Source organism: Lichenostomus cassidix, chromosome 3 (genome assembly GCF_008360975.1).
Source record: "Lichenostomus cassidix isolate B80296 chromosome 3, HeHo_3.0, whole genome shotgun sequence".
Lineage (NCBI taxonomy): Eukaryota > Metazoa > Chordata > Aves > Passeriformes > Meliphagidae > Lichenostomus > Lichenostomus cassidix.
In genome coordinates, this window is record NC_139483.1 from 108,503,515 (window position 1) to 108,530,963 (window position 27,449).

Genomic DNA, 27,449 nt, shown 5'->3' on the forward strand with positions numbered 1-27,449 from the left:
CAAGCAGGAATGAGCATATGAAAATATTCCTCATGGCAACCAACGGGTTCATAACAAGACTATGCCACTGGGAAACCAAGCAGTCACAGGTGAAGTTTTGCATAATTTGGTTTATTAGTTGGTTGGGGGTTTTGTGCTTTTGGGTTTTTTTCTCATTAGTGCTGCTAAACAGTGCTTAGACTGATCTCTGGCCCTGAGGCCAACCCTCATGGCATGGCCACATCTGTACAATTAAACTTCAGCCACAAACCAGACTGGGAATGGTGCCTAGACTGTGCTGAAAAGGTGTTTCCTCCAGATAACCAACGATGTGGTGATTTCCCTGATGTGTGATGTCTTCTGCAAGACACACAGGTGGCAGGACCAGATGATTTATGTGCTCCTTCAGATACTTCTATCAGCAAAAGCAATATTTGGGGCAATGAATATATTTCAATATTTATTTATTAGTGCGTTTCAGCTCTGTGCATACATTTTATCATTAATTACGTACCAAAACTTTAGCTGGATCCTATTCATGACTCATTGAATTAAGATGATAGAAGATGGATTTTGGCTATCCAATCTCAGCTGCTTTTAGTGACTTCTGGGAAGCCTTTCTCAGGAGTCTTTAACTTCAGCTTTCATAAGCAGCTTCTTGTCACTTACCTGCTCCTTTTGAGTAGTTGATTATGTTTCACTACATAAAACGTTCCTATCAGTCACTCCTGACACACAGATCATCTTGAACTTTGTGCAAAGTGCAGTAAAGACAACCTGCCCTCAGGAAGGTCATTAAAAGCATTCCATAAAATATCTGCACATGATTCAGATCAGACAAATGTGCCACTGCAACTACCAACAAGGACCATGTGGGGAGAGCAGCAAAATGAAGCCAAAGCCAGAAGTCAATCACTCATCAGCTTTCGGAGTAAGGCACATTTTTCATTTCATCATGTTAAAATAAATGTAACAGAATTATGATGTGGATCTCCTGCAACTCCTGTGTCATATCTGTCAGCCCCATAATTCAGGGAGTCTTGTCAGGATCAGATGAAACCTCAGGGAGGTGAATATCCCCAGGCTCCAAGGTGTTCAAGTGCAAGGCTGCTTTGACTGTAGCTGCTGAATGACCCCAGGATCAAAGTCCCACCTTGCAGACAAAAATAAAAAACTATATTATTCAACTGAAAATGATGTTTGTCAGTCAAGATTATCTGATAATAATAATAATAATAATAATAATAATACAGGCAGTCCATTTATATTTCAAAATGCTAAAGCTTTCTTCTAAAGTTAGTGACTAATAATTCTTGGGATGATGAACAAAAGTCTGATTGACTGAATAATATTTAAAGAAGATTATATAAAGTGTGTTTATTACATACCATGGAGAACAATGGGCTTTCTTTTATCTCCTTTAAATGCCAAAGAGAACCTCCTAGTTTCCTCCTTTCACCCAGTTACAGAATACCCCAAAAGAGAGATAATTCCTTTTATTTTTCAATATCACACTACATCCTTGATTTCTGGTACTCAAGTACCTTGGGGCTATCTTAATGACCCCATTCAGCCTTTACCTGAGTCAATAATAAAATCCCCATGGACTTCAATAGGACCAGGATTTATTCCAGACAGCTCTGTTTATTAGCAATACTTTTTCCCTTATTTTTTGGCACTTCTTCTTGTATTCCTCACAAATATGAGGTCTGGAAAGCAATATAAATGGCTCTTTCCCCTTCAAAAGAAGTGGTTGCATCCAAGCTGCACAATAGGAAAGATCTCTGATGTGTGCTACCCCTTTTTCCTCATGCTTGGGAGACTGTTAGTTAATCCAAGACAACACCTTTCCAGGAGCTGTTCTAGCATTAGAAGAGTATGGCAGATTGGTAGAGATTGCAGAGCAGTGCTCAAGCTGTTTTCTATTTTACTGTTCCTTCGTGGCTCCCCAACATTCCCATTCCCCAAAACCCAGGTGGCTGCTCCCACACCTCTCCTGGCAGACTAAAAACCTGTCCTACAACCACAGCTGTGTCCACTGCACAGCTCAACAGCACTCAGCCTGCTCTGGGAGGAATACACACCACTCCATGTATAATTACTGATCTCATTTCAGTGTCTAATATCTGTATATTTTAGAAGTGTGTGTTATCCACACTGAGTTTTCACAAGGGTTTTTTTTTCCCTGCATTTCAGTTTCTGCTCTGCAAAGAGTCTGTCAGATCATTCTAAACAGTTGTTCTGAGTTCATACTCAATACATGTTGAGGGGACAATGTGGCACAAGGAATGGGAATGTTTCAGGCCTTTCCAGGTGATTTTTTTTCTTCTTACATCTAACACATGGGTTTTTTTCAATACTCCATCTGCAATCATGGAAAGCCACTATTTCCAGGTTTGTGAAGTTTCAAGAATGAGAAAAAAGGGAAAGGGAAGATTTTAATAGCAGGCTTCTGTCCAGTGCAGTAATGATATCAAACTAGACCAGCAGGTCCAGTAACCTCTCACAGCAATTATTAACTCATGCCTCAAAAGAAAAAAACAAGTGCTATGGATAGAAACAAAGGGATATTTTCATCTGTGGTTGCACAATATCTTCCAATATGACAACTTGGGAGTTTCCAAAGAAATGATCATCTGTCTGGAAAATAAATATTTCTTTTTTTTATAACTTGGTGAAGCATAGAAATTAATTTGTTGCTAAAATTTTCAAAATATGAACAGAAAAATCCACATAATTAGATACTTAACAGTCTGGCATCAGTTCTGTTCCCACTAATGAATTATCTGACTGAGGACTCAATTAACAAAAAAATTAAAGGAGGATAATATAATTAACACTAATCAATATGGGTTTACAGAAAATAAATGCTGTCAAATGAACTTGGTTTTCTTCCTTTTAATGAGATGACAAATTTGATCAAGTTCTAGAACACATGTAACTTGCCACCACAAGGATGTTGACTATAAATATGACAATCCATCAAAATGCTAAATGCCATAAATAGATATAAATCTATCTATTTGATCCAGAAATGGATGAAGAAGAGAGAATAATGATTAAACATGTCAATTCCTAACAGAGTTTCAAGTTTCAGTTCCTGCCATGACAATAGTTAATTTCCTCATTGATGAGAATAAATAATATCATTGATGGTAATGTTTGTAATAATTTGACTAAATGATTGCAAAAGAACTAGTTAAGGGGAAAAATGTACCATGATCTGGATTGTTCAACAAACTGGGTGTCAGTAGACAGCTTATTGACAGATGAAAAAGGAATATGAATATATAAGAAGAAAATACTTATTTTTTTCCTTGCGAGATGGTGGAGACTGCTCTGGAAAGCAGCAGCTCTGAAAAGGAATTGTTGGTCAGAGGGGATGATCTGCCAAGGATGAGCTTGAACTTGAGGGCAGAAGGCCAAGAGTGTCTCAAGTCTAATTAAAAACAAGGATATAATGTATTTACTCAGAAAGGTCATGTTGTATCTGTCACAGCTATGAAACAATGGCACATGGAATATGAAGCTTATTTTGGACACATCCTTTTCGTGGAGCTGTTGTTGAGCTGAATAAAGGGATGTGGCATCACTGGTGTCACACCAAAGCATTGGCTGAATCTTTACAGCAAATACCTGAGATCCTGGTGGACAACAAGTTGGATGTGAGCCAGCAATGTGTCCTTCACAAAAAGGTGGTAAAATGGTGTCCTGGGCTGCACTGGGAGTGTTGGAAGCAGGTGGGAGGAGATCATTCCCCTCTACTCAGCCCTGGTGAGCTCACACCTATGTCCAGTTCAAGGTTTCTCATTGCAAGAGAGACATAGATGGACTGGAGAAAGTCCAACAAAGGGCCACTGAGATTATTAAATTCTGCAGTATCTCTCCCTGAGAAAGCTGTGACAGGTTAGCCTAGAGGAGAGAAGGCTCAAGGGGGATTTTATCCATGGATAAAAATCCCTGAATGGTGGATGCAAAGAGAACAGAGTCAGGCTCCCCTCAGTGGTGTCCAGTGAGAGGACCAGAGGTCAAGTCACCAACTGATACACAGGAGGTTTCTCTGAACAGCAGGAAATACATTTTTACTGGGGAGGTGGCCAAGCACTGACACAGGTTGCCCAGGAAGGTTGTGGACTTCCCTCCCCACAGCTATTAGAAGTCATCTAGACATAGTCCTGAGCAACAAGCTCTGGGTGGCCTTGCTTGACCAGGGACAATGGACCAGATGACCCCCAGAGGTCCCTTCCAACTTCATCCTCTCTGTGGTTCTGTGAAGTGTAAGAGAATCTGCCATAAAAAGAAAGACATAAAAAAAGCTTAATTTATTCATCTTAACAGCAAGGTGATATGGGGAACTGCAAGAGTTAACAGATACATCCAGTCAGATTTTATTGGTCAAGGATTCAACTTCCATAAAACCCCAAATGGAAAACAGATATATATCTTTATCAGACACAGTGATTAAGAAAAGAACAATTTATTAAGTTAGGCAAAGAATTCATGTGCATGACCTTAAAAAGTAAAACCAAGAGAGCGTTATTATTAGTGCTTCTGCAGGATCACTGCAGCCCATCCAACAGTTCCATGCAGATTTTCTGGCCCATGTTCTGCATGAGTTACATTAATTGAGCAATTGCAGCTTTTGTTTCTACAAAGCTGTGATCATCCCACAGTTCCTGGTCTGTCTTGTGGCTATTTTCATGACTTGCACAAAATAGATTTGCTGCTCTAATTTACACTAATTCCATATTCAGAGGATGCAGAAATGGAAACCCCTAGGGAATGAGAGAAGATGACCAAACAGCAGCATCCTTTATTTGCACAAGAGGTCCTATGTGGCATAGGGAATTTTGACATAATAGGAACCTTTGGTGAGTGTTGTTCTTGCTGCTGCCACATTGATCCCTTTTATTTTTTGTCAGCCAGGCATCTTCCTGATGTTCATACCTCTGGGATGTGATTAAGTTCTTTTTGTTTAATTGTGTTCAAAGCCAGGTTGGACAGGACTTGGAACAGCCTGGTCTGGTGGAAGGTGTCCCTGCCCATGGCACGGGGTGGGATGAGATGGTTTGTAAGGTCCCTCCCAACCCACAGCATTCTGGGATTCTGGGATTCTGTGAATGATGATTAACAAGGAAAAAGGTAAATCAAAATGGAGCTTCAGTGAAGAAACTGGTGAGGACAAGGTCATGCACATGGGAGAACCCAAGTAGGGCTGGGAAAGGGAACCATTCTCCTGAAGTCCAGTCCCCCTCTCCACCACACTGATTAAGGTCCCTTCATTTATATTCCATATGTCCTAAAGGATATTTCTGGCTTACGTTTTCACTGAAGTTTTACAGATCCGTCATAAACTTAGAAACAACTCTAGTTATCAGAGGTGTTTTTTTATAAAAGGAGACTGAAAAAAGGTTGGTCCTTCAGGAAACTCTGACACTGCTCTGGTGATTCCAGCATGTGAGAAAACTCAGTTTAAAGCTGCTGAAAAACGTGGGCCCTGAAAAAAACTTGCAATTACCTTGTAAGAGAAAAAATTGACCATAATGAACCTCAATAACAAAGACCAATGTTGTCAAAATGGAATGGTAATTCTGAGAGCCATTTTTTAAGGAGCACTGTCATTACATCTTTAGAAAACTATTCTGAAACTCTGTAAACAACTCTGTTTATCAAAGTGTAGATTTTTGTATTTTTTGCATTGTAAGTTCTCTTCTGGTAGCTAAATCAAATCATTAGATGTTCATTTTAAAACCAGGAGTGGGAGAAAAGCTAAAATTTGAATTTTCAAATTTCTCATTTTGATAGTGGAGAGAAAAAATGTTTAATTTCAGGGCTGTTAAAAATTATTCATTTACACTTGCTCATTCTTATGCCTTTTAGGCAGGAAACATTGATTTTTATTGTGCTTCTGCATTTATTATACAAAAGCAATGATATACAATTACCTTAGGATTATAACTTTAAATTGCATGTTTATATTAATATTAATACCATGTTCTATCACTATGACTATACCATGTTCTATCACTAGAATAAATATTGCATGGAAAGCAGTGAGGATGCAGTTAACCTAAATCAAACAAGAGGGAAGGGAAGGGAAGGGAAGGGAAGGGAAGGGAAGGGAAGGGAAGGGAAGGGAAGGGAAGGGAAGGGAAGGACTCTATCACTTGAGCTAAAGTCCCTGAAAGCCACAATACAGTACATGAACAAACTGAAGGGACAATCCATGCAATGATGTAACTCCAGATACATTATGAGCAATTCTGTGAACCTGAAATGCATTTCCCCTGTAGATGCAGTTTGCTGACTTTGCTATATCTTTTTTCATGTTCCCAGAAATTTTCTCTCCCTAAAGCATTGCCTGTGGTCATATTATCTGAGTGCCTACTGCTAGAAAGCAAGTTAAGAGAGTGGAGAAATTAAAAAGGAAGGGGAGTGGAGCTGATACTGGAGGGAAAAAAAATTATATTCTCAAAACAGACGATGGGCCAGGTCTTAATTTTTCTTCTCTCTCCTTAAAACTGATTAACTCTCTCCTGCCATGAAATTTAAACAGATAATTTGCTCTACTGCTTACATCCTAAAATGATAAAAGTGCATTTCCTATTTTGCATTTACATTTCCTAAACTACATAAATGTAATTAAAATAATATTTTTTGGCTAAATCACATACAAACCATTTGTATCCACATAAATATAGCTGAACTAAATTAAACTACTAAAAATAGAATCTGCTAACTTCCTGTAATTTATAGTATTTAATAAAACTAAGACCTCCCTTTAAATGGGTGCAGTTTGTCCATTATTGATTTTATGACTCCATTTAAGCGTGGGAAGGTTGTTAGGGAATGAGAAAAATAGAGGAAAAAAAGGGATATGTTTTATTTAGATGAACAAGCTGGTTTCAGTGAGGGTCCATATCCCAGCTGAAGAAACTGAAAGATAACCTCATATGACCAATTGCAAATTTTCAAGGAAACAAGTTCAGCAACATTTCTATGTGTTTTGTTTGGCTTCTAGGAGGAAGAAGGGTTAGAAAGCATTAATTCACTTTCCAAAGGTTTAAGTGGAGTCAAGATAACCATGCAGCAGTGACAGCAGCTCTTGAGACTTCCCAGCCTCCCCTTTGTGTTCCAAGGGATAAATCATCAAGTAGCAGATTGTGCATAAAGTCTTCCATTTAATGCTGAATCACCTAACTCCTGCTTTTTCCATCGCTCATGGGATGCTGTGAAGTTGGCTCTCAGTATTCCTGTTCAAAGAGGTTTTGGTCCTAAACACAAGCCAACAATGAGGAGCAATCCAAGCTCATCTGGAAGGGCAGTATGACCTGAGCAAGGCTTTGTGCTCCCTGTCTTAAGGAGCCAAGCACTGCTGAAGTTCACTCAACCTAAGCTGAATACCTGCATCAGAACAAAATAAAGATTAAAAAATAGTGGGATGAGAAAAAAAAGGCCTGAAACCTTCTTCATTCTTAACCTGGGAGATCTGATTGTCATTCCAGCTCCTCAGAGTTTGGGGTCTGTAGAACTTCTCTGAAGAGGGGATGCCAAAACTGTATGCCACCACATTGCCTCAAAGCTGGGGTCCTTGTTGGCATCATGCTTCTGGATTTCTTGTGGAAAAAATAAACAGGCAATACAGAGGGATAAAACAGATGGATTGCAAATAAAATTAAACTTGGATCCAAGAGTTCTCCTTGGTAGAGCAAAGCAGGAAACACTTGGAGGGGTTTTAATTTCTAAAGAGCTCACAGGCTGTGTGAGGCTTGGTCTGGGAGAACTAGACTGGGGAAAACTGGACATGACCCATCAATGTGAGGCTTCACAAACTGGGATGGATTACTGCCATCAAAAATTGGTCACTAAGTAATACCAGGGATAAGTGAGTGACATTTGAGTTCAGTTTTTATCATGATTAGACAAAATCAGTGTGTTCAGGTTTTGGGCCCCTTGCTAAAAGAAGGTGCTGGAGGGTGTCCAGAGAAGTGAAATGAAGCTGGTGAGGACCTAGAGAACCTGTCCTGTGAGGAAGGACTGAGGGAGCTGGGGGTGTTAAATGTGGCAGACAGCTTGGACCTGTCCACAGGAGCTCAACACATATGGCTGAGATTTCCTGGCTTGCTAAAAGCTGCTCCTGGTATCTCTCTTGCTGCTGAGTTGGTGATGCTCCTCCCTGGTGGGTTCAGGAAAATGTAAAATGATGGGGAGAGAATTTTTAGCAGGGCATGCAATTATAGCATGGGTTTTAACCTGAAAAAATACAGGTTCAGATTAGATATAAGGAAGGAACTTTACAATAAGGATGGTGAAACACTGGCACAGGTTACCCAGAGGGGTGGTGGATGTCCCACCTCTGGAAATGTTCAAGGTCAGGTTGGACAGGGCTTTGGGCAAGCTGATCTAGTTGAAGATGTCCTTGCTCACGGCTGGGGGTTGGACTAGATGTCCTCTAAAGTCCCTCTCCAATCCAAATTATTCTGTGATCCTCCAGTTGTCTGATTCTATGAAAAACCCTGGTAATGTCTGGAGATGTAGCAGGAAATTTAGATCATGGAAAGTTGGATTTTTAAGAGTAGAGTCTTGGTATTGTTCACAGAGAAAAGGTATTAAGTGCTCACCAAAGCAATGATTTTGTAAATTCATTGATAGGCAGACAGTAAATTTTGAGATACCTGCAATGTGATTTTCCCCCTGTGACTTAACAGCTTTATAGTTAAAAATAAGCTTTTTAATAAAAAACTTGATTTCTGAAGTACACATGAGAACATATGGAAGAAAAACGTAGGGAAAAAAATGAGATAGTTTATAGGAAAAGGTATAAAACACGTCCAAAAACTCTGGATTTTGCCAGAACTCTGAAACCTTTTCCATGAGCTCAGCGAGCAGCAGAGGGCGCTGGGATAAACGGATTCATTTTAAACTCCAGCCAACAATACGGATTTGCTGGGAGTTGGATACTGAGGGAGATAGACTTTTAGTTAGAGTGATCCATGATAGATTTAGAAGGCAGAGCAGGATTTAAAGTCCATTTCTAAAACAAAACCTTGATTAGGGGCAGGCAAATTAAAAATAAAAAAAAAAAACAACAACAAACAATAATTCTTGATAAGGTATATGAAATAAAGGCAGCATAATTTATTAAATTAAAATTAATTTTTTTCTATTTGTCAACAAAGTGGCCATCACCTTATTACAGGTTTTCTCCCTTCTGGGGCTATTAGGAGATCCTAATTATTGGGATTATTAGGATATTCAATCTAGTCTGTATTCTCACTACTCTACAGTGAGTAATATTGACTGTATTTCAAAGTGGGGTATAAAAGATTTGTTCTGATTGTAAGATTTCGAACCTTGCCTTGTAAGAGCTTCAAATACCAAGTGGCCTGTTAATTAAAAATCAATGTAAACAAGAACCTGTGACTTTATCCTAAAGGAGGAAAAATTCATATCAGCATCATTTCTAGCAGAGGGAATATTTGGGTGTTTATAACTCCCAGTTATGGACCTGGACCTCTTGGAGCAAATACAGAGGAGACCATGAAGATGCTCAGAGGGCTGGAGCACTTCTGCTGTGCATTGGGGTTGTTCAGCCTGGAGAAGAGAAGGCTCAGGGGAGACTTTAAAGCATCTTCCAGTGCCTAAAGGAGCTCCAGGAGAGCTGGAGAGGGACTTGGGACGAGGGACGGAGGGACAGGACAAAGGGGAATGGCTTTAAATTGAAAGAGGCAAGAAATAAAATGTGTATTAGGAGGAAATTGTTCCCTGAGAAGGTGGGGAGACCCTGGCACAGGTTTCCCAGAGAAGCTGTGGCTGCCCCTGGATCCCCTGGAAGTGTCCAAGGCCAGTTTGGAGAGGGCTTGGAGCACCCTGGGATAGAGGAAGGTGGAATGAGAAGCGGGGTTGGAATGAGAATCCTTCAGCTCCCTCCCAGTCTAAGCCATTCCAGGATGCGAGGGCGGGGGAGGATATTTGGAATGCTGCTGCGGGAAGCGAATCCCCATCAGAGGGCGCCGCCGCCCCATCATTGCGCTGCGGAGCTCCCGAACCCCGCGGGGCATCGCCGCTCCGCCAGCGCGGGGGAAGCGGGGGGTTTCCTCCGCCATGGGCAGGGCTACTTATAAAGGTATCCTTAAAAAAAAAAAAGTGTAAAATATTCCTTTGCCATCGCAGCTGCCAGGCTGAGGGTGCAGTGCCAGTGCCCAGCTCACAGCTGAATAAAAACGGGATTTTCCTTGGAAGGGATTGGAAAAGCGCGACCTAAACTGCGGGGAAACGGCTGGTTTTCCCCTTTTGTTTATTTAGTTTTGAAAGTGTGGGTTGTATTGGTCAGTTTTGAGTACGTGTGTCGCCTTTTGGGCGCAGGGCTCACGGCACGTTTGAGGGATAAAGCGGTGCAAGTGTTGCTGTGTGGAGCGGCTGAATTCGACTGGAGGCAGCTGCGGGGGAGGGGGTGCAAAACGAGCCCAAAAAATTTTTAAAAAAGCGAAGAACCTTAATTTTCTAAATGAACATTTGTTCTTTTGTCAAGTGTTGCAAATGCAAGGGAAATGTAATATAACAGCGGGGTTTAAAAGTCAGAATTTACTGTTTATACCAGTATGCTAGCAAAGAGCCGGTGGACATCAAGTCTATTTTAGTGTCCTTTTTTTTTTTTTTCATTCCCCTCCTCTCCCCTCCCCCAGCAGAGCATATTTAATTCAGGGTGCCACAGAATTGTGAAGCATTAGCCGTCACGAAGCACATTCGCTCTGCCCTGTGCCAGCCTTCATGACTCAAAGACTTTCACGAAAGTGATGGCAAACTGTCCCTTTATGAGCTTGGCATTTTTCTAAGAGGGTCATTCAGATCTAGAGGTGCGTCGGGGTGGCTGCATGGCCATCTCCACACATCCCCGTGCAAACTGCTCTCATCCTTTCTCCTTTTTCAGCATTTTTCACCCTAGTGTCACAGTGGAAATGATCAGTCCAACCCACTCAAAGATGTGCCCTTTTTCTCCTCCTCCTCAGTGCAGCGCTGGCTGCGCTGAGGAAAAAAAAACCTCTTATCTGCTTTATCAACTTCCAGCAAGACCGTTTTCCAGCTCCTGCTGAAATATCTGTCTGCTGTTTGCCTCTCGCCTTTTGTGGGTTGAGGTTTTAGAAGAAGATGCACACCGTGAAACGGGGAGGGGTGGCAGGGTGGTGCAGAGGCTGAGGGGGAAAGGGATGGATTTATACTTTCTGCCTTTATTTGAGGCCAAAGAGAGCAGAGAAGCAAAGCCCACCCTTCCCACCAGCCAACCACACACCAGCAAATGTGTCTCCTGATGAAGTTCTCCTCGTTTCCGAGATTACATATATGTATATATATATAAGCATCTTTACCTGTAGGACCTTCGAAAGTACAAAGGACAGTGTGCAGTTTCCCATAGGATCCCGTGCAGAATAACAAAGAATTGTAGGAATCTTATAGGCAGAGCTTGAAATTTCCAGAGACAGGACCTTGAATTTAGAAACACCTTCTTTCTCTCTGTCTCTCTGCCTCTGTGTCTCATTTTTTTCCCCCTCCTGGTGCAGCAGCCCACTGCAAAGCTCGATTGTTTCCTTTCAAAGGCAGAGATGGGCTCTGCTGCCTGCGTCGGCTCTTTGCCGTGCAACGTGTTAAAAAAATCGGACAATGCGAAGGAAGGTTTGCCTGGGGAAAAAAAAAATAAAGGTTAAAACTGGTCTAACTCCTCCTCTCCCCTTCCAAACCGAGGGCTCCCCGGGAAATGCACAAATCCAACTCTATTTTTAATCGTTTTCTGAAAGTGGTAAACGCTATTCAAACGTGTGCAGAGAAGGGTTTGCTAAACTCCTTTTTTTTCCTTTCCTTTTTTCCCATATAAAGTCTTTCTAAGTGATAAAATATATAGTCCAAGCCTGAAGTCTAAGGCTTTCCAGTGGAAATCATTGATCTAAATTTACTCCTTTTAGATTTGCTTGAATGTGCTTTGATGAGACGCTGTTTTGGTGTTTAACTGCATATGAGAGGATAATTTCTGGACATGTAAATAAAAGCATATTGCATGTGGGGAAAAGCATCATATCTCGTTGTAAATGATGAATCACTTAGTGCAGAGGCAACTTATTCTTTATTTTATCATGGGGAGGATCGAAAAATATTCATTTAATTTCTCCTTTCTATCTATCTATCTGTCTATCTATCCATCCATCCATCCATCCATCTACTAAAATAGCAGATATATGCACTGCATATAAGTATATTTCATCCCTCTATATCAGCATACATATGTGCAAATGTATAACTGGATTCACAAATATGCATTTAAATGCACTCCTATATAAACTGACCAGGTTTGTACGCACATGTGCGTATGTAACATGTAGTCTCCATGTGCCTACATGTGGAAGAATATATATAATTTACATAGCTAGATGTGGCAACTAATGTGTCTATACATGGGGAAAAGTTGCCTGTTCAGAGATATATGTGTGTATAGGTGCATGTATGTGTAAATCTGTGTGCGTGCAGCTGCGTGTATGAATATATTTTATCTGCCTGCATGTAAGTCTCTATATGTGTGTATATGTCTATATCTAGTCACCTATATGTCTGTAGCTATATGTAACTATGTAACAGATAATGTTTTTTACTATCCGATTGAGGTAGGCTTCTGCAGCCTATTGTTTCAGACAACAGATATAAGTTGCGATGGAAGAGGAACGTCGGATTTGGTGTCTGTCCCCCATTTCCAATTATAGATGGATCATTACAGACAGAGAAGTACTGAGAATCCAGACATCTGCTCTTCACATGAATGCACTCACCTCCTAGAGAACAGCCTGCCATCATGCTCTGGAAACTGGTTGAAAATGTCAAGTATGAAGATATCTATGAGGTGAGTATATAATATGCATATGAGTGAGAGAGTATATGTATATTTAAATATACATCTAGCATATAGATACAGGCATGGCTACATAATACATATATAGCTCTACATATGCATCCTGGCAGAAATAGAGACATACACCAGCATCCACGAATATAGAGACGGGAAACCGAGAGTAAATGCTTAAATGCTTATTTATTTGCGTGTTTGTATCCAGCATGCCAAGACCTAAACTTTTTATTTTTTTTATGGAAAAGCTGTTTGATGCGATTTAAAACATCAAAGAAATGATCTGGGGATTGGAACGAGGCAACTTAAAGGCAAGAGTTTGATTGTTTAGACCTCCAATTAGATATAATTCGATTAAATATGGACAAATGTTGAGGAAAATTAAAAGAAAAAAAAAGAAAAAAGAGAGAACAGAAGAGAAACACAATCCGGTATTCAGGGACTGGATGAATTCCTGTCTTTTATTTTTTATTTTGCAATTCCAAGCTCAGCTCAATCTGAATATGGATCTTTTCTTACCAACATTTTTTCTTCTTTTCACAATCGGATATATTTTTTACGACTTTTTATAACTCCATTCCACCAGATAAGATGTGCATGTATACATATACTGACATTAATTAAGCGGCACATGCATTCCCGTGCGTGTGCGAGTTCACACGCCCGAACCGATACAGCCAAAGGCAGCTCCTCGCAGTCCGCGGACACGAAAAGTTGTGAGCTTTATCCAGACCTTATTTTCGAGGTCAAAAAGCAAACCAAGGGGGGAGGAAAAACAAAAAAAAATCTCTGCTCAAACACTGTGAAACCTTTCTTAATTTTGCACGGTTTCCTGAGCTGGATCTTTCCCAAACGGGCTCCGCGAATGTGTTTCTTGTAAGTTAAATCAGCGTGCGGGATTTGTTCAAAACCGGGGGGGAAAAAAAAGAAAAAATATATACATATTTGAGTGAGGAATGGAGCTATACAAAATCACTTTTTTTTTTTCCATTGTTTTTATTTTTTAATTGAGTGGGAGGCGTTTGCACTGCGATGCTGGGGGGAGATTTTCAGAAGGGAGCAATCCGCCACGTCCAGCCCCGGAGCTGCTCCGTGGGGAGGCGGCCGGGCAGGGAGCGGGAAGAGGGGACAGGACAGGGAGCGGGGACAGGACAGGGAGCGGGGACAGGACAGGGAGCGGGGACAGGACAGGGAGCAGGGACAGGAGAGGGAGCGGGGAGGGACTGGGCGCTGAGCAGGGACTAGGGACAGAGCAGGGGCTGCGCAGGGATCTGGCAGGGGTTGAGGATCGAACAGGGACCAGGGACAGGGCAGGGACCGCGGACTGAGCAGAGGCCGGGAAAGGACTGGGCACTGAGCAGGGACCGGGCAGGGACTGGGGATCGAGCAGGGAAGGGAGACAAGGCAGGGGACTGGGAACCGGACAGGAGCCGCGGTGGCACCGGGCAGCCGCAGAGGACCCGACAAGAACTGGGCAGGGGTTAGGCAGGGGCTGGGCACCCAAGGAGAGAGAGGATACCTAGAGAGGGACTCGCTCCTGGGCAGGGACAGGGGACTCGGCAGCGGACGGGCATTGGGGAGGGGACGGGCAGGAGCCGGGCAGGGGCTGTGGGTCGGGAAGCGGCCGGAGCCCCCCGGGAAGCGCCGTCGGGGCAGCCCCATCCCCAGCCCTCCCCTCCGGGAGCGCGTTGGCACTTACAGAGGGGAAACTCCCGGGAAAAGCGGAGAAACAGACCCGGGGAAGGTACAGCTCCGGCTGCTCCCGGCCGGAGACAGGACGGGATGGAGGGAAGCGGGGAGGGAACCCGCCGGCCGCACGGGAGAAATGTCTCCACTCCCAAAAGCTGCCGTCAGGCTAATTATCATTGCCAAAAGCCCTCATCTGCAGAAGGAGCACAGAACGAGCACACACGTGTGTGTGAGTGTGTGTGTGTGTGAGTGTGTGTGTGAGTGTCCCCGTGTCCCCGTGTCCCCAGCCCGCTGAGCCCTCGCTGCTTTTCCCTCCCCATCTCCAGGCACAGCCCGGCCATTGTCTCAGCCCGCAGCAGCAGGCGACAAAACATCTCCCCTCCCTGGCTGCCGAGGTCGGGGATGAGGGCTTTTTTTCCACCCTGCTTTTGAAGGGGGATTTTAAGGCGCTGTGGATTCACGGACACTCGCGTTGGTAGATTGCCGTGGGAGAGGAGAGTTCGGGGAGCGGCTGGGTGGGATTTGGCTGCGGGCAGGGTGTATCCTAACTTGGGGATGCGCTGCGGGGCGTTTTGTAACGTGCAGCCTTACCAAAAAAAAAAAAAAAAAAAGATTTTTTTTTTAACTGAAATCTAGAGTTTTTCAGCTCTTTAAAAAAAATTCTCTCTCTTCTTTCCGATTTATAATTAACAACGCGATGGCTGAGGCGTCTCAGCCACTTAAACTGAATCTGTTCTCGAAACAAAAGTGTGTGTGTGCGTGTGTGTGCGGGGGGGCAGCTCTGGGAAGTGTGAGTCTATTTAGGAAGGAACGTAAGTTGAACTTTAACAGAAATGGCAGACAGTCCAGTTGAACGGGTTCCTGCAACATCAAAAAGGTTTTATATCGCCTCTGGCTTTGCCTCAAAACTATAAATTTGCTATCCTTTAAAATTCGCTCCATACATTTCACATTTGGGTGAAAATCGGGAGATCTATGCACGTATATAATTTTTTTTTCATATCGGGCGGTAGAAACAGGATTCAGACAAAAAAAAAATAAGTGGACCCCAACTTAATGCAGATTCAAGTATTTATTTGGCTATTGCGAATAAATAGGATATGTAACACGCACCAGAAGGGCTTAATCTTCGCTGTAAATAGACGTGTATTACAGTGACTGCACGTTTCTTCTTCCATTCCTTTAAAAACAACCAAAAAAAAGAAAAATATTAGAAAATACTCTTTTTTCTTCATTATTTGCTTAAAAATCCCAACAACAAACTGCAAGAACAAAAGCACCAAAGGCAATCAATTCCTCGTATTATGAATGTATAATTAAATATATATTTTTTAAAAAAGGAAATATGCTTTTTTCTCCTTCTCCTTCTTCTTCTTCTTCTTTGCCTCTAGCATTGCTTCATCTCACTTCCTTGCTCCAGCTCAGCAGTGTCTACTTTCCGCATCTTCTCTGCTCTGAGTTAATTGAAGTTCTGCCTCTTCCTCGCGAAACTTTTTCCCCCCTCTCCCTCTCCCCAAACTCTGCCTCTGCCAGCCCCCCTCGTCTGATTACATCTAGTAATTCTCCACTGAATGAACGTCATTTACAATAGTAGGGGAGCTCTCGAGCTGGCTGCCAGCTTCACGCTCCATTTGGTCCTGCATTCTCCCTTTAAAGTAGTCGTGTAATATTAATAGTCATGAATATCAATTATTATGAGGCGGTGTAGAGAAGGAAAGGGAGGAAGGGGTAGCGGAGCAGTCTGAGCCTAGCCTTGGGTTGAAGAGGATTGTATTTGGGAGCTCAAAGGCAAAAAAAAAAAAAAAAAAGAACAACAAAAAAACCAAAAAAAAAAAAAAGGAAGAAAAAAAAGCCCCGAGAGGGAGGGGTAAATCATATATGTAGATAGAGGTTTCCAGGCTCGGTTTTGGGGGCATTGGTCTTTTTTTTTTTTTTTACCTTTTTTTTTTGATGGATAGACTTCGAAATATCTCAAGCTGTTCTCCTGTGTCCAACACGTCCCTTTGCAGATCTCCTTGATATTTTTCCCTCCAATTATTAGTATTATCACCATTATTTTATTTTTAGCTATTACAAGACTTTTTTTATTTCCAGATGTTAGTCCACACCTATTCCGCCATGGTGAGTTTGGATCCATGTTGTACTAGAATTGCATGTTCTCTCTCTCTCTCTCTCGATCTGTTGTGTCTCTCTCTCCCTCTCTCTCTCTTTTTAAACGCCTTTGGCTTGGTAATTTAGCACAATAATTGGAGGAGGCTTGCAGCTGCTTCTTCCTTTTTGCATTGTGTGTTCCCGATTTGAGCTAGGGGAGTCTGGGGGGGAGAGCAGGGGGAAAAAGAACTTTTTTTCCTCGGTTTGTTGTTTTGTTTTTTTTTTTTTTTAAACCATGTGTGCCATTGCTTGTGGGGGTTTGAGCTGCACTTTGTGGAATAGATATTTTTCTTGTTTACTTTAGCCTCGCAGCTTCAGTACGTTGGAGTTGGACAAAACTCCTCTCCCACCTTTTCTCAGAAGCTTCTATACACTCCCCCCACCCCCTGTCCCCTCCACACACCCCAAAGACTTTTCATTACAATTAACCCCCACCCCATTCTCTGGAATATAATATTGGAAAAGGAAACAAAAGACGCTGGAAGTTGCTGCAGAAAATCGTAGCGCCTGGATTTGTTCAATACCGATGTTTCCTTTTTATTTTCATTTGAATTTTTTAAATTTTTTAAGGGGTAGACTTCCTTTAAGCAAATATCCCCCGTGATTTTCATTTTGGGTTTCTTTTTTTTTTTCCCTTTTTTTTTTTTTTTTTTTTTTTCAAGTCCTTTTTTATGCACAACTTCTCACCTCGGAGTCTTCCGAGGAGTGCAACTTTCTTTTTGGGCTTTTCCACGTGAAAATGGGTTGGTGATTCTGAGTTACAGGACTTCAGCAGAGGGAATAAACAGATGCTGGGAAACTTTAGGCAGGAGAAGGAGTGGGTTGTCTGGATAGACGGGTGGCTTGGGGCTCTCCAATTTTTTATGGGTTTTTTTTTTTTTACCTTTGGTTTGATTTGAGGGGCTGTGGATGGGGAATTATATTACTGGTCTGAAATTGCGGATCGTACATGTATTTGGAGCGCCAGTCCTACATTTTTAATTACTACATTTAGCAATTCTCCCTCACACCCCCCACCCCCTTCCCCCTTCTTCATAGTCCCTGGGAATAGACACGATGTGGGTGCAAAACACTGGAACATTTCTAATAAGTGGCGAGGGAAGGGGGCACATCCGAATCCCACTTTCCTACCGTTTGCCTTTTATTTTATTTTACTTTGCTTCGGGGTGGGTTTGCGCTATTTTTACTTTTTTGTTTTGTTAAAAAAGATCCTCTTTTTTGTTGTTGTTTGTATGTCATCCCGCTTGTAGGACCGGCATGATGGAGTGCCCAGCCACAGTTCCAGGCTGTCCCAGCTGGGATCCGTCTCGCAGGGACCTTACTCCAGCGCTCCTCCGCTCTCTCACACCCCATCCTCGGATTTCCAGCCGCCTTATTTCCCACCCCCCTACCAGCCTCTTCCTTACCACCAAAGCCAGGACCCTTACTCCCATGTCAATGACCCCTACTCCCTAAACCCCTTGCATCAGCCCCAGCAGCACCCCTGGGGACAGAGGCAGAGGCAAGAGGTGGGATCAGAAACCGGGTCACTGCTGCCACAGCCTCGGGCCGCCCTGCCCCAGCTCTCGGGACTGGACCCCAGGCGGGACTACCACTCAGTAAGGAGGCCAGATGTCCTCCTGCACTCAGCTCACCATGGCCTTGACTCCGGCATGGGGGACAGCCTTTCTCTGCATGGCATCGGACACCCAGGGATGGAGGAGGTCCAGGTAAGGCACCGCGTTTCTTTCTCCTGGGCGATGCAGCTGGAGCCCCCATGCCTGGGCTAGGAATGATCACTGAGGGATTTCCAGCGATATTGCTGTGGGTTGCCATTCTTTTTCCACGCTGGGTTTGTAACTGTGGTACTCCCCCTCCTTCTCCCTCTATTTTTCTATTTTTTTTTTTTTAATAAGAGAATTTATTTCCTTGCTGTCACGCACAGCTCTGTTTTATAAACTCTCCCCTACATGGCAAAGCGGCAAAGTGCAGGGGGAAGGCAGACATACTGCTCCAAATATTCCACGTGTTTCAAAAGCTGGCAGAGCTCAAGCCTGGCTTTTCAAATTCCAGTTATTTCCCATGCAATCTCAGCTTCCACTCCCCTCCACCCCACCCCCCCCCCCAACCAATTTCCTGCCGTTCAGAGATTTTGATGGAACTGTCGAATTACTACATTTTTCATCCGGGAGGGAGGGAAAATATAAACAAAACCCAAACCAAAAGCAATAACTGGTGATCAGGAACAGGTCCCTTGTCCGTCCCCCCACCCCCGTCATTTGTTAAACGTGCTTGGTAGGGTAGCACTGATTTTAAGTAGTTTTATTTCCTCTTTTGGATAACAAAGGAGTTTCGCTGGGCTCAAAGCACAGTATTTCCCAGCTTTCTTCCATCCCACGCGAAACTCATCATCACGTGTTATTTCCTAAAAACAGAAAGACCCTTAACAGCTTCGGTGCTGGGGTGGTTTGCACCTTGCTGGAGCAGGGCATGGCTAGCCCGTGGGGATCCCCGAGCCGGGGGCTGGAGCCTCCAGGGTCCAAATCCTGCCTCAGGCTTTCCTAATCGGAATTTTGGGGCTTCCCCTCCATGCGCTTTTATATTTTTTTCCTTTTCCCCAAAAAATTTCCTTATCATATATCACACATGTATATGTATTTAGTCTTGGGATAAATAAAGGTATGAACCACTGGATGAAATAACGACTTCGAAGTTACAGAAAGGGAAAAAGAAAGGAGAAAAGAGGAGCTGGGAAGGAAAAAAAATAGCCGTGAAAAAGGATGCTGCTGAACATGAGAGGAATCGGCTGCAGGGAAGCGGAGGGGATGAATTGCTTTGGCTTGAGGCTTTTCTTAGGGCTGCACGGGAAAATCCCCGAGCTCTGCTGGGGCGAAATGTTTCCGAAATAGAAAGGTTTTGCTGTTTGGGTTTGCTCCTGCCTCCGAGCTCAGTGACCGTCGGGTCGCTGGTTTCTGCGGGTTTCCAAGGTGGCTTTGCGACCTGGGGCAGCGCCTGACCGCCACGGGCGAGATGCGCAGGTCTCGTCTCGCATTCCTGGCTCAGACAAACTGGTTTGCAAGTCAAGGCGAGTTTTACCTCTGTGAAGGCAGAAAGAGGATCGCTCTCCTCCTTTCTCCCTGCAGCCGATGGGCGATAAGTACTGTTTGTGCTTGGATATTTACACTTTCCCCAAAGAAAAGCCGGTAATTGTTGTGCTTTTGTGAGAAAGAGAGTGGAACAGAGGAGATGGAAGGTAAAGGAAAGGCATAAGGAAGAGAGAGGAAAAAGATAAAATGCAGAAAGGACTAAAGGAGAGAGAAAAAGAGGAAAATATAGAGAAGGGAAGGAGGGGAAAAGATAGGGAAAGAAAGAGAGAAAGACATGAAGAAGGAAAGAAAGAGAAGAAATACTAGAAGAGCCCAAATAAAGCAGCTCTCCATCCGTTTCCCCACAGAACATCCCTTGTGTAGACAGGGCACAGCACTCGCCGAAAGTGTCTCTCCTAGAGCAGCGGGGCGACCCGTGGCCACCCGCGACCCGCTGGCCAGGGCTGTCCGGGGCCAGGGTGGGGTGCGATGGGATGGGGAGAGGATGGGGCAGACGATGGACCAGCAGGGCTGGGAATCTTGGTTTGGGGTGATGAGACAGCAGGAAATTAAACAGGCCCTTTATTTCTCAAAGTTTGTTCCCAGGTCGGGGGAGGAGGGGAAGAGGGAGAGGAGGGTATCCCAAGGAGAAACACGTGAAGGAAGAGGTGTCCAACTGCAAGTTAACACAGGCAGGAGGGAAAGCAGCCCAGAACTCGCTGCTGCCGCTCAGCATTTTCTATTCTTATCCCCTCACTAGTGACAGATGAAGTTGGGCAGTTTTCCTTCTTGATACTTAATATGGATTTATTCTAGACTCGAGGAATCTTTTCTAGCTACAAGGATTTTTATTTAGGCGACGTATGTTCATTATCCACCATCACCAGATATTTCCAGGAAGGGTTTAAAATGCAATTTTTTTTCCTTTTTTTTAAGTAGTCCAAAAAGTTGAGCGGGTATCTAGATGTATAGCAGGATAAAGATGTTTCTCTTCGCTGTAGCTTATGCATGTCTGATCAAATATGTGCCATGAGAATGGGCTGGGCTGAGGAAAAGGAGACAGAGAGTGCGTGACAGAAAGAAACAGTGGTTATTTTATAAACACCAAATCCAGCCCATGTGTGAGCCATTGTCCAGGGCTGGAATTAAGTGATTGTAACACGATAGCGCTCTGTTATTGTAAACAGGACACACTGTATTGCTATTGCTGCCCCTCTCGAGAGGAATTTTCAATCTGCGATTTACAACCTTCAGAGCCAGGGAACAGAGAAGCCAAGACCTACTTATTGAAAAAGAAATTTACATCATCTAATAGGGACTCTGAAAAAAAAAATACACCATTGCAAACCCAGTTATTTTTTCCCCCTACCGACTGGGCAAAAGTAGGGTTATAGTAGTAGAAGATACAATGAAATATGAAGGAGGAAATTCAGATTCTTTAGACTCTTTGAAGGGAAAACAAAGAGCTCAGCTTTTAAGGTTTTCACTCAGGTGTATCCATAGAAGATGAAGAAGTTGGTCATAAATAATATTTAGGAAGCTTCATGCTATCAGATTATTGGAGGAGGGAAGGGAGGGGAATCGCCCTCTCCAGATTTTCTAAGTATATCTGGAAACTCATCACCTTTCCCCTCCCTGCACACACACCTCCGCTCCTCCTCCTCCTCCTCCTCCTCACTCGCACTGCTACTACGTGCTAGCAAGAGACACGGAAAGTTAAGTTGCGCCAAAACACCCAAGTCTCTTATAAAGTAACCCCTGGTATCACTTTTAACTAAAGAAGTCTAGTAATTAAAAGTCTGAGTTGTTTTTCCACGTTTCCGCATGCAGTCCTAATTAAATCTTTACGATCCTCTCTGTGACTATTAACTGCCAGCATGCTGAGCGAATATCCTGTACAAAAACCCAGCAGGAGGGCGTAATTAGATAGAAAATCAGACAGGAGTCTTCTCATTAACTACAACAACTAACCCACGTTGCTGATGGAGCGAGCGGAGTGCACGCACACGCATAAAGGGTGCGCGCAGCCATCGACTCCAGAGAGAAGGTGAGATGAGGAGGAAAGATGGAAGAGAAAAAAAAAAAAAATAAAAGGGAAGGTGATGTTTCAGGTTTACCTCCGATTCTGTGCCATCGAGGTGCGCCACGCTGCACTCCAGCAGGCTGCAGGATTCGCTCATCATCCCTCGTTGGGAGCTGCTCAGGGAAAGGAGGGAAGACTTTGTAATTTTATTTTGTGCCCTTTAGGTATGTAGCCTATTGATTATGAGAGAGAGACACAGCCATGCCCAAACACAGCACATGAGGCACCGCTCTGTCTGCGTGTGTGAGCTCGTTTGAGGGTGGATTCAAGGAAAATGAAAGGAAATCTCTCACAGAAAATATTGTTCCATCACATTTTGGGGAGATGTAATTTTCTCCTAAACCACATTCCATCTGGAATGTCTCCGCCGAGCACAGAGACAGAGAGAAGGGGCCAGACCCGGATAAGCTCAGCTTCTCGACGTAGCAAAGATAAAGTTAAAATAATAGTGAAGGAGATAATTGCTTTGCTGTAAAGTTGTTTTGCTTATGAAGGAAAAATATGTCAACTCCCCAAATATGCAATAACGATGAAAACCCCAAACTCTTTAGTAATAGTTATGAGAAAAATAAAATAACAAAGCCAAGAAACCCACAGGTCCCCCTTTTCACCAGAATTTACCCTAAAACGGAACCTGTCAGAATTCTGCAATATATTGTTCTTATGACATCTTTTCTCTTTCGGAGATAATTTTACTACGCAGAACTCAGATTCAGCCGTAATTTTGTTTGGTTTGTTTGGGTTTTTTTTGTATTTTTTTTTTGTATATCCCACTTTCGTTTTGAGAAATGAAACCCAACATTTGCTGTGTCCTCTGTGTCCGTCTTTGTTCTCTTCCCTGCTGAAGAAGTTAATGCCATAATAACAGGTGTGCTCCTCAGCGGGCTGAAAAGAAAGAGGGAAAAATGGGGGAAAACAAGGCTTTGAAATCGGGAGACGTTTTTTTTTCCTAGGCAATCAATTTGATGGTTCATACTTTTGATAATGTCTATTCCCGCTCCTCCCTCCCCGTCCCCACTAATTCAGGACATGGAAGCAACCTCGGGGGCTGTAAATCTCTTTTTCTGCTCGTCCCCTGTACCATGTGGGCGTTGCACTGCGCTCCGAAAGGCTCAGGCTTTAATTAAGAGTCCATAATGTAAACTATGATATATAAAAAGTAAATGGCCCTTGAATTATTAAGATGTAGCAGGGTTAAACAAACAAACAAAAAAAAAAAAACAAGAAAGAAAAAGGAGGAGGGGGAGGAAAGGGGAGGGAGCATTTAAGTTGTCCTTAATCGTGTTCATTTATGTCATGCAATAGATCTTGCAGATGTTGCCAAATTGCCACATTTTCAAAGGAAGAAATATAAAGCTTTATGGAATGCAAAGAAGTCTATGTGATATCTATGTTTTATAAGATAACAAAACCAGTATTGCACCCCATATGCTTCACACCTCCTTTTGTTTTATTAGAAGACTATGTAATTTGTAAGAATTTAATTTCCTTGCCGATTTGGGGAAATAATAACAACAACAATAATAATAATAACAATAACAACAGTAAAAAAAATCCCTCCTCCCCTAGTGAATTAATATAAATGGAAATAACAGGAACTCCAGTTTGGAATGACATGATTTATGTACGCGATTCTTTAATATCCAGTCAATTTGAATAGTGATGTTTTTATATCCACAGTCAGTTGAAGATGCCAATAACAGCGGTATGAACTTATTGGACCAGTCTGTCATTAAAAAAGGTATGGATTATTCCAACGAGCTAGACAAACTTTTACTGTGTAGCGATATCTCCATGATATATTTTGACTTTGGGGCAATGAATTTCTCCGGGAAGCAGACATCCATGGCAGCGAGATGAATAGTTGATTGGATCAGCAGATAGAGTGAAGGGGATAAGACATGCGAAAGGAAAAGTTTGTATCCCCGCCTCCCCCGCCCTTCAAAGGGTTTAATTACACAAATGCTCTCTGATGGAGCACCCCGTGCTCCAATGCAGCTTTCACAGCCCCCCCTTCCACCCCCCTCACCCCGATAGTCTTCAATGGGGACCCCTTGGCTTTTAATGGGGGAAGGGGTTGATTCCCTTTGGGGCTTCAATGCATTTCCCAGGCGAATCAAACGTGCAGAGGAAAGAGATGCCCATGGAAAGGCAGCCTCAGCCCCATTCCCCGCTCCCTCCGAGATTCCCCCTTCCCCCAAGATTCCCCCCTTCCCCAAACCCATTTTTTACATCTTCCTACATATGCGCCCATGATTTAGTGTAACTGCAGAATCACCCCATACTGTTAAAGCGAATGTGATATTAACAAATGTTTGCAGTCTCTTGTACAGCTGTAAGCAAAATAATTAACTAATTAAACTAATTAAATGTAATTACAATAACTCATTTTGGGCGTATTGCAGCTGCTTAATTTTTTTACATTTCTCTGACAGTCACTCGAAGATGCTTGGCGATTAGTGTTGTGTTATGCTGATAGACATTAAACAGATCACACGCTGCAAATGGAGGGAAAGCTATCTTTAATTATCTAAGGAGTTTCTATTTCTAGATTCAATTTTAAGTACCAGAGATGAGGCTGAAAAACGCTGTCCCTTATGCTTACTATCAAAGGCACTTATCTCCAGGACCTTGTTATTTGTCAAACGCACACAAATAGTTTAATAGCGAAGATCTTCCGGGATGTAAAGCAAAATAACAGGGACGGTGTTTATCTTAAATGTGTTGAAGGCAGCATGAGGTCTTTCCATGTATTTATTATTTGTTTTGTTGTTGGTTGTTTGGGTTTTTTTTAAGTTAAATCTCCATGTACGGTCTCTCTTTCACACACACGATCAAGGTCTGGTTATTTGAGCGAGGAGAAATTAAAATTTGAAGACCGTTTGACAGCACCATTTATGACTATCGGTTCAAAGGTCAAAGAGTTTTGGCTTTTATTTTTAAGAAACAGAAAGTTACTTATCCTCAAAAAGGAAAAAAACCCCAAAAACCCGAAAGGTTGCTTGCTTCTGCTGTTTTGGTTCAGTTTGAATGTTTAGTGGGGTTTCTACTCAGGGTCTGTAACCTGATGGTTTCTAGTCGTATTTTTAACTTTTTTTTTCCTCACTCTCCTCCCCCTTCCCCACCCCCACTTGACACCTCATACACTCCCTCTTGGGTGTATTTGATTAATTGGTACTTGATTTGTGGTCGAGAGTCTCCTTTCTAAGGTTGTTCCGGGCTGGTCTTTCGCAGAATCCACAATCCAAAATACTTTTTTTTTTTTTCTTTCTTTTTTTTTTTTTTTTTAACTCGCACGTCTGTGTCTCTCCCTGTGTCAGCTGACGAGGACAGCAGAGACATTCCGTGTGCGTGCCGGGTGGTGCAATTAGACCGCGAGTGGCACTAGAATGTGAATGTCAGTAATTATTACGTAGTAGGTATAGATTTTTATGTGTATTAGGCGTATATTTAGGTGTGCTGTGCATGTGTGGGCAGTGCAGAGGCCTCCGATGGAGCAGCTGCTGCCTAAAGAGACCCAGTCTAGGTGGGATTACATGTGCCTATTTGCAGCCAGGAGAAGAGATACTCTGAGTTTACACATGATGAACAGGAGACACATGCACTTAGCAAACAAGGCTACTAAAAAAGAGCCTGAGATGAATTTGCAACTGTTTAAAAGTCACTGCAGCAGCATTTTCTACATTAGAAGTAATGCTAAGCTCCAAGAAACTTTCCAGCAGAAAGGAAAATTGTATTCTTTTTTTCTTTGCACAACGAGTTTCCTGGGTGCAGAGGGAAAGAAATGGGTAATAAATAGCAGGTCACATTTGTGGCAGTCAATATTTAATCAGGACGAGCGAAGGAGCAACCCAGTGAGCGTTCAGTATCAATTTCGCTTTGTTCCCTGCAGTTTGTAGCTGTGAGGATGTACTTTGAAACAAGAACAAGTTATTTCAACTCAGCGAGTCGTTCTTGCAGCCAGATGGCACAGATAGATAGACAGACAGATAGACAGACAGATAGGTATTGACTGATTTTTGTGCAGTGGAACACTCCTGTGATATATATTAGATAGGCAAGGGTCTGATTCACTCAATCCTAGTTCACTGCCTAAAATTTTCTAATTGCAAAGTAGTGGGAAAAGTGTGATGGGGACTTGAAGCCTAAACTTAATTATATCACCCAGGCTGTGTCTGTTCCTTTATGGCCTTTGAGGCCTGCAGAGGGAATTATCTCTCTATGCAAAAGGTTTGCCAAAATATTAAGGAAATTATATAGGGATTCATACACGGCTATTGATTTATCTCACGTATCGATCCCCCCACAATAGATTACATATAGCCAGGCTCTTGTTATGTTTGCTATCTGAGCTTACTTGACATTTCTGAAGTAATTTAGTTAAGAGGAAATGAGTTGTTCCCAGTAGAGAGAGCAAACGAGTGGAGTGAAGGTAGCCAGCGTGATAAATGGCTCTTTCATTTGGAGATCTCCAGAGCTCGTTTAAGGCTAATTTTCTGTATTAGCCCCCTTTGAGCTATTAATGCAATAGGCAGGGACCGTGGCCCCTTGTCTCTTAGCTGCCCCATTAGAGCGAGCATTAAGCTACCAAGCCTGAACTCCACCGTGGTGGTGGTGGCGCTGAAATAATGAAAGGTGCTTTTTAAACTCCCCTAATCTAAACTGGCAGAGGGTGGTTAATACGATTTGAAGGGGGCTGGTCAATGAACAATCAATAAACTAATAATGAGAAGGATGCGGTACATTAACAGTCTAAAAATCCAACGAGACACTAAAAAATCATCTTTAACTCCCACTCCCATTAAGATTTGGGTGGTGGAAGTGGGAGGGAGGGAGACAGATAAATCATCAAGATGATAATAATCACCAAGAGCATTAATATCAGATTTAACTCAGCTTCCAGAGCTTACCGGCTGCATGTTTCGAGGCCTTTCCCTCGATTTTTGCTGAAATGAAGGGAAGCTTTTCCATGTGTCAGGAATAAAAGATCGGGTCCCCTTGTCAAATGTTCATCTGAAATTAGCTTGGCACTCTCTACGGTGAAAGAAGTTGTCTTCCTGCAAAACCTTACATGGCCTGAGTCCCAAGTTAATTTTTTGTGACTCTGGGGCACAGTCAGTGACCTTAAAATTATCCTGATGTATTTATTTACTTTCAGCTGTTTCTGACGATCGTCTGCACACTCACATCTGATTTAGCATGAAAGGCCATTTTAACTTGAAGACCTTAATCCGTGGCCTTGCAAACACGCTCTGCTGTTCCTCCTGTTTTAAGGAAACACACGAAAGGAGGTGTCTTAACCTTTTGTTTTTAGCCGTTAATAATCCAGCACGAGTTTCCTCCCCACCTCTCTGAGTAGCTGATAAATGATTAACTGAAAACCACTCTGGCCTCAGCTTTTCAGGTGATGGATCTGAGGCTCAAGAGATGTTGCTTCCATTTTTTCAGTTGCTGGTTCCTGGGTTACCCACGGAACCTAAGGTTCCCCTTTAACTGAATGCAAAACAGTTTTGGGGGAATATATTCCATTTTGAAATTTAGTCCAGGCTTTCAGGGGACTGCGGTGGAGGAGAGGGGCGGGAGGAGAGGAGGAGAC

At 42.9% G+C, this 27,449-nt stretch overlaps 1 protein-coding gene and 1 long non-coding RNA gene across 5 annotated transcripts in view; one reads left to right on the top strand and one right to left on the bottom strand.

Annotated features, from left to right (window-relative positions):
* Positions 1-12,682: 12,682 nt before the first annotated feature.
* Positions 12,683-27,449, top strand: part of TFAP2B (transcription factor AP-2 beta) — a 32,283-nt gene continuing 17,516 nt past the window's right edge. Inside the window, exons 1-3 of one of the 4 annotated variants that reach the window (XM_085057085.1) lie at positions 12,683-12,862; positions 17,956-18,414; positions 23,534-23,594. In XM_085057085.1, coding sequence (XP_084913211.1) covers positions 12,782-12,862; positions 17,956-18,414; positions 23,534-23,594 — 601 coding nt within the window. In that variant the 5' untranslated portion in view covers positions 12,683-12,781. Of the gene's footprint in view, positions 12,863-15,213; positions 16,676-17,955; positions 18,415-23,533; positions 23,595-27,449 lie in introns of those variants that run through there. The other 3 variants (XM_085057087.1, XM_085057086.1, XM_085057088.1) reach the window with 3 other exon arrangements.
* Positions 19,119-27,105, bottom strand: LOC146440420 (uncharacterized). The gene is made up of 3 exons (XR_014851144.1): positions 26,764-27,105; positions 21,888-21,966; positions 19,119-20,815 (listed from the first exon to the last, which is right to left on the bottom strand). It is a non-coding gene; the product is annotated as an uncharacterized LOC146440420 (long non-coding RNA).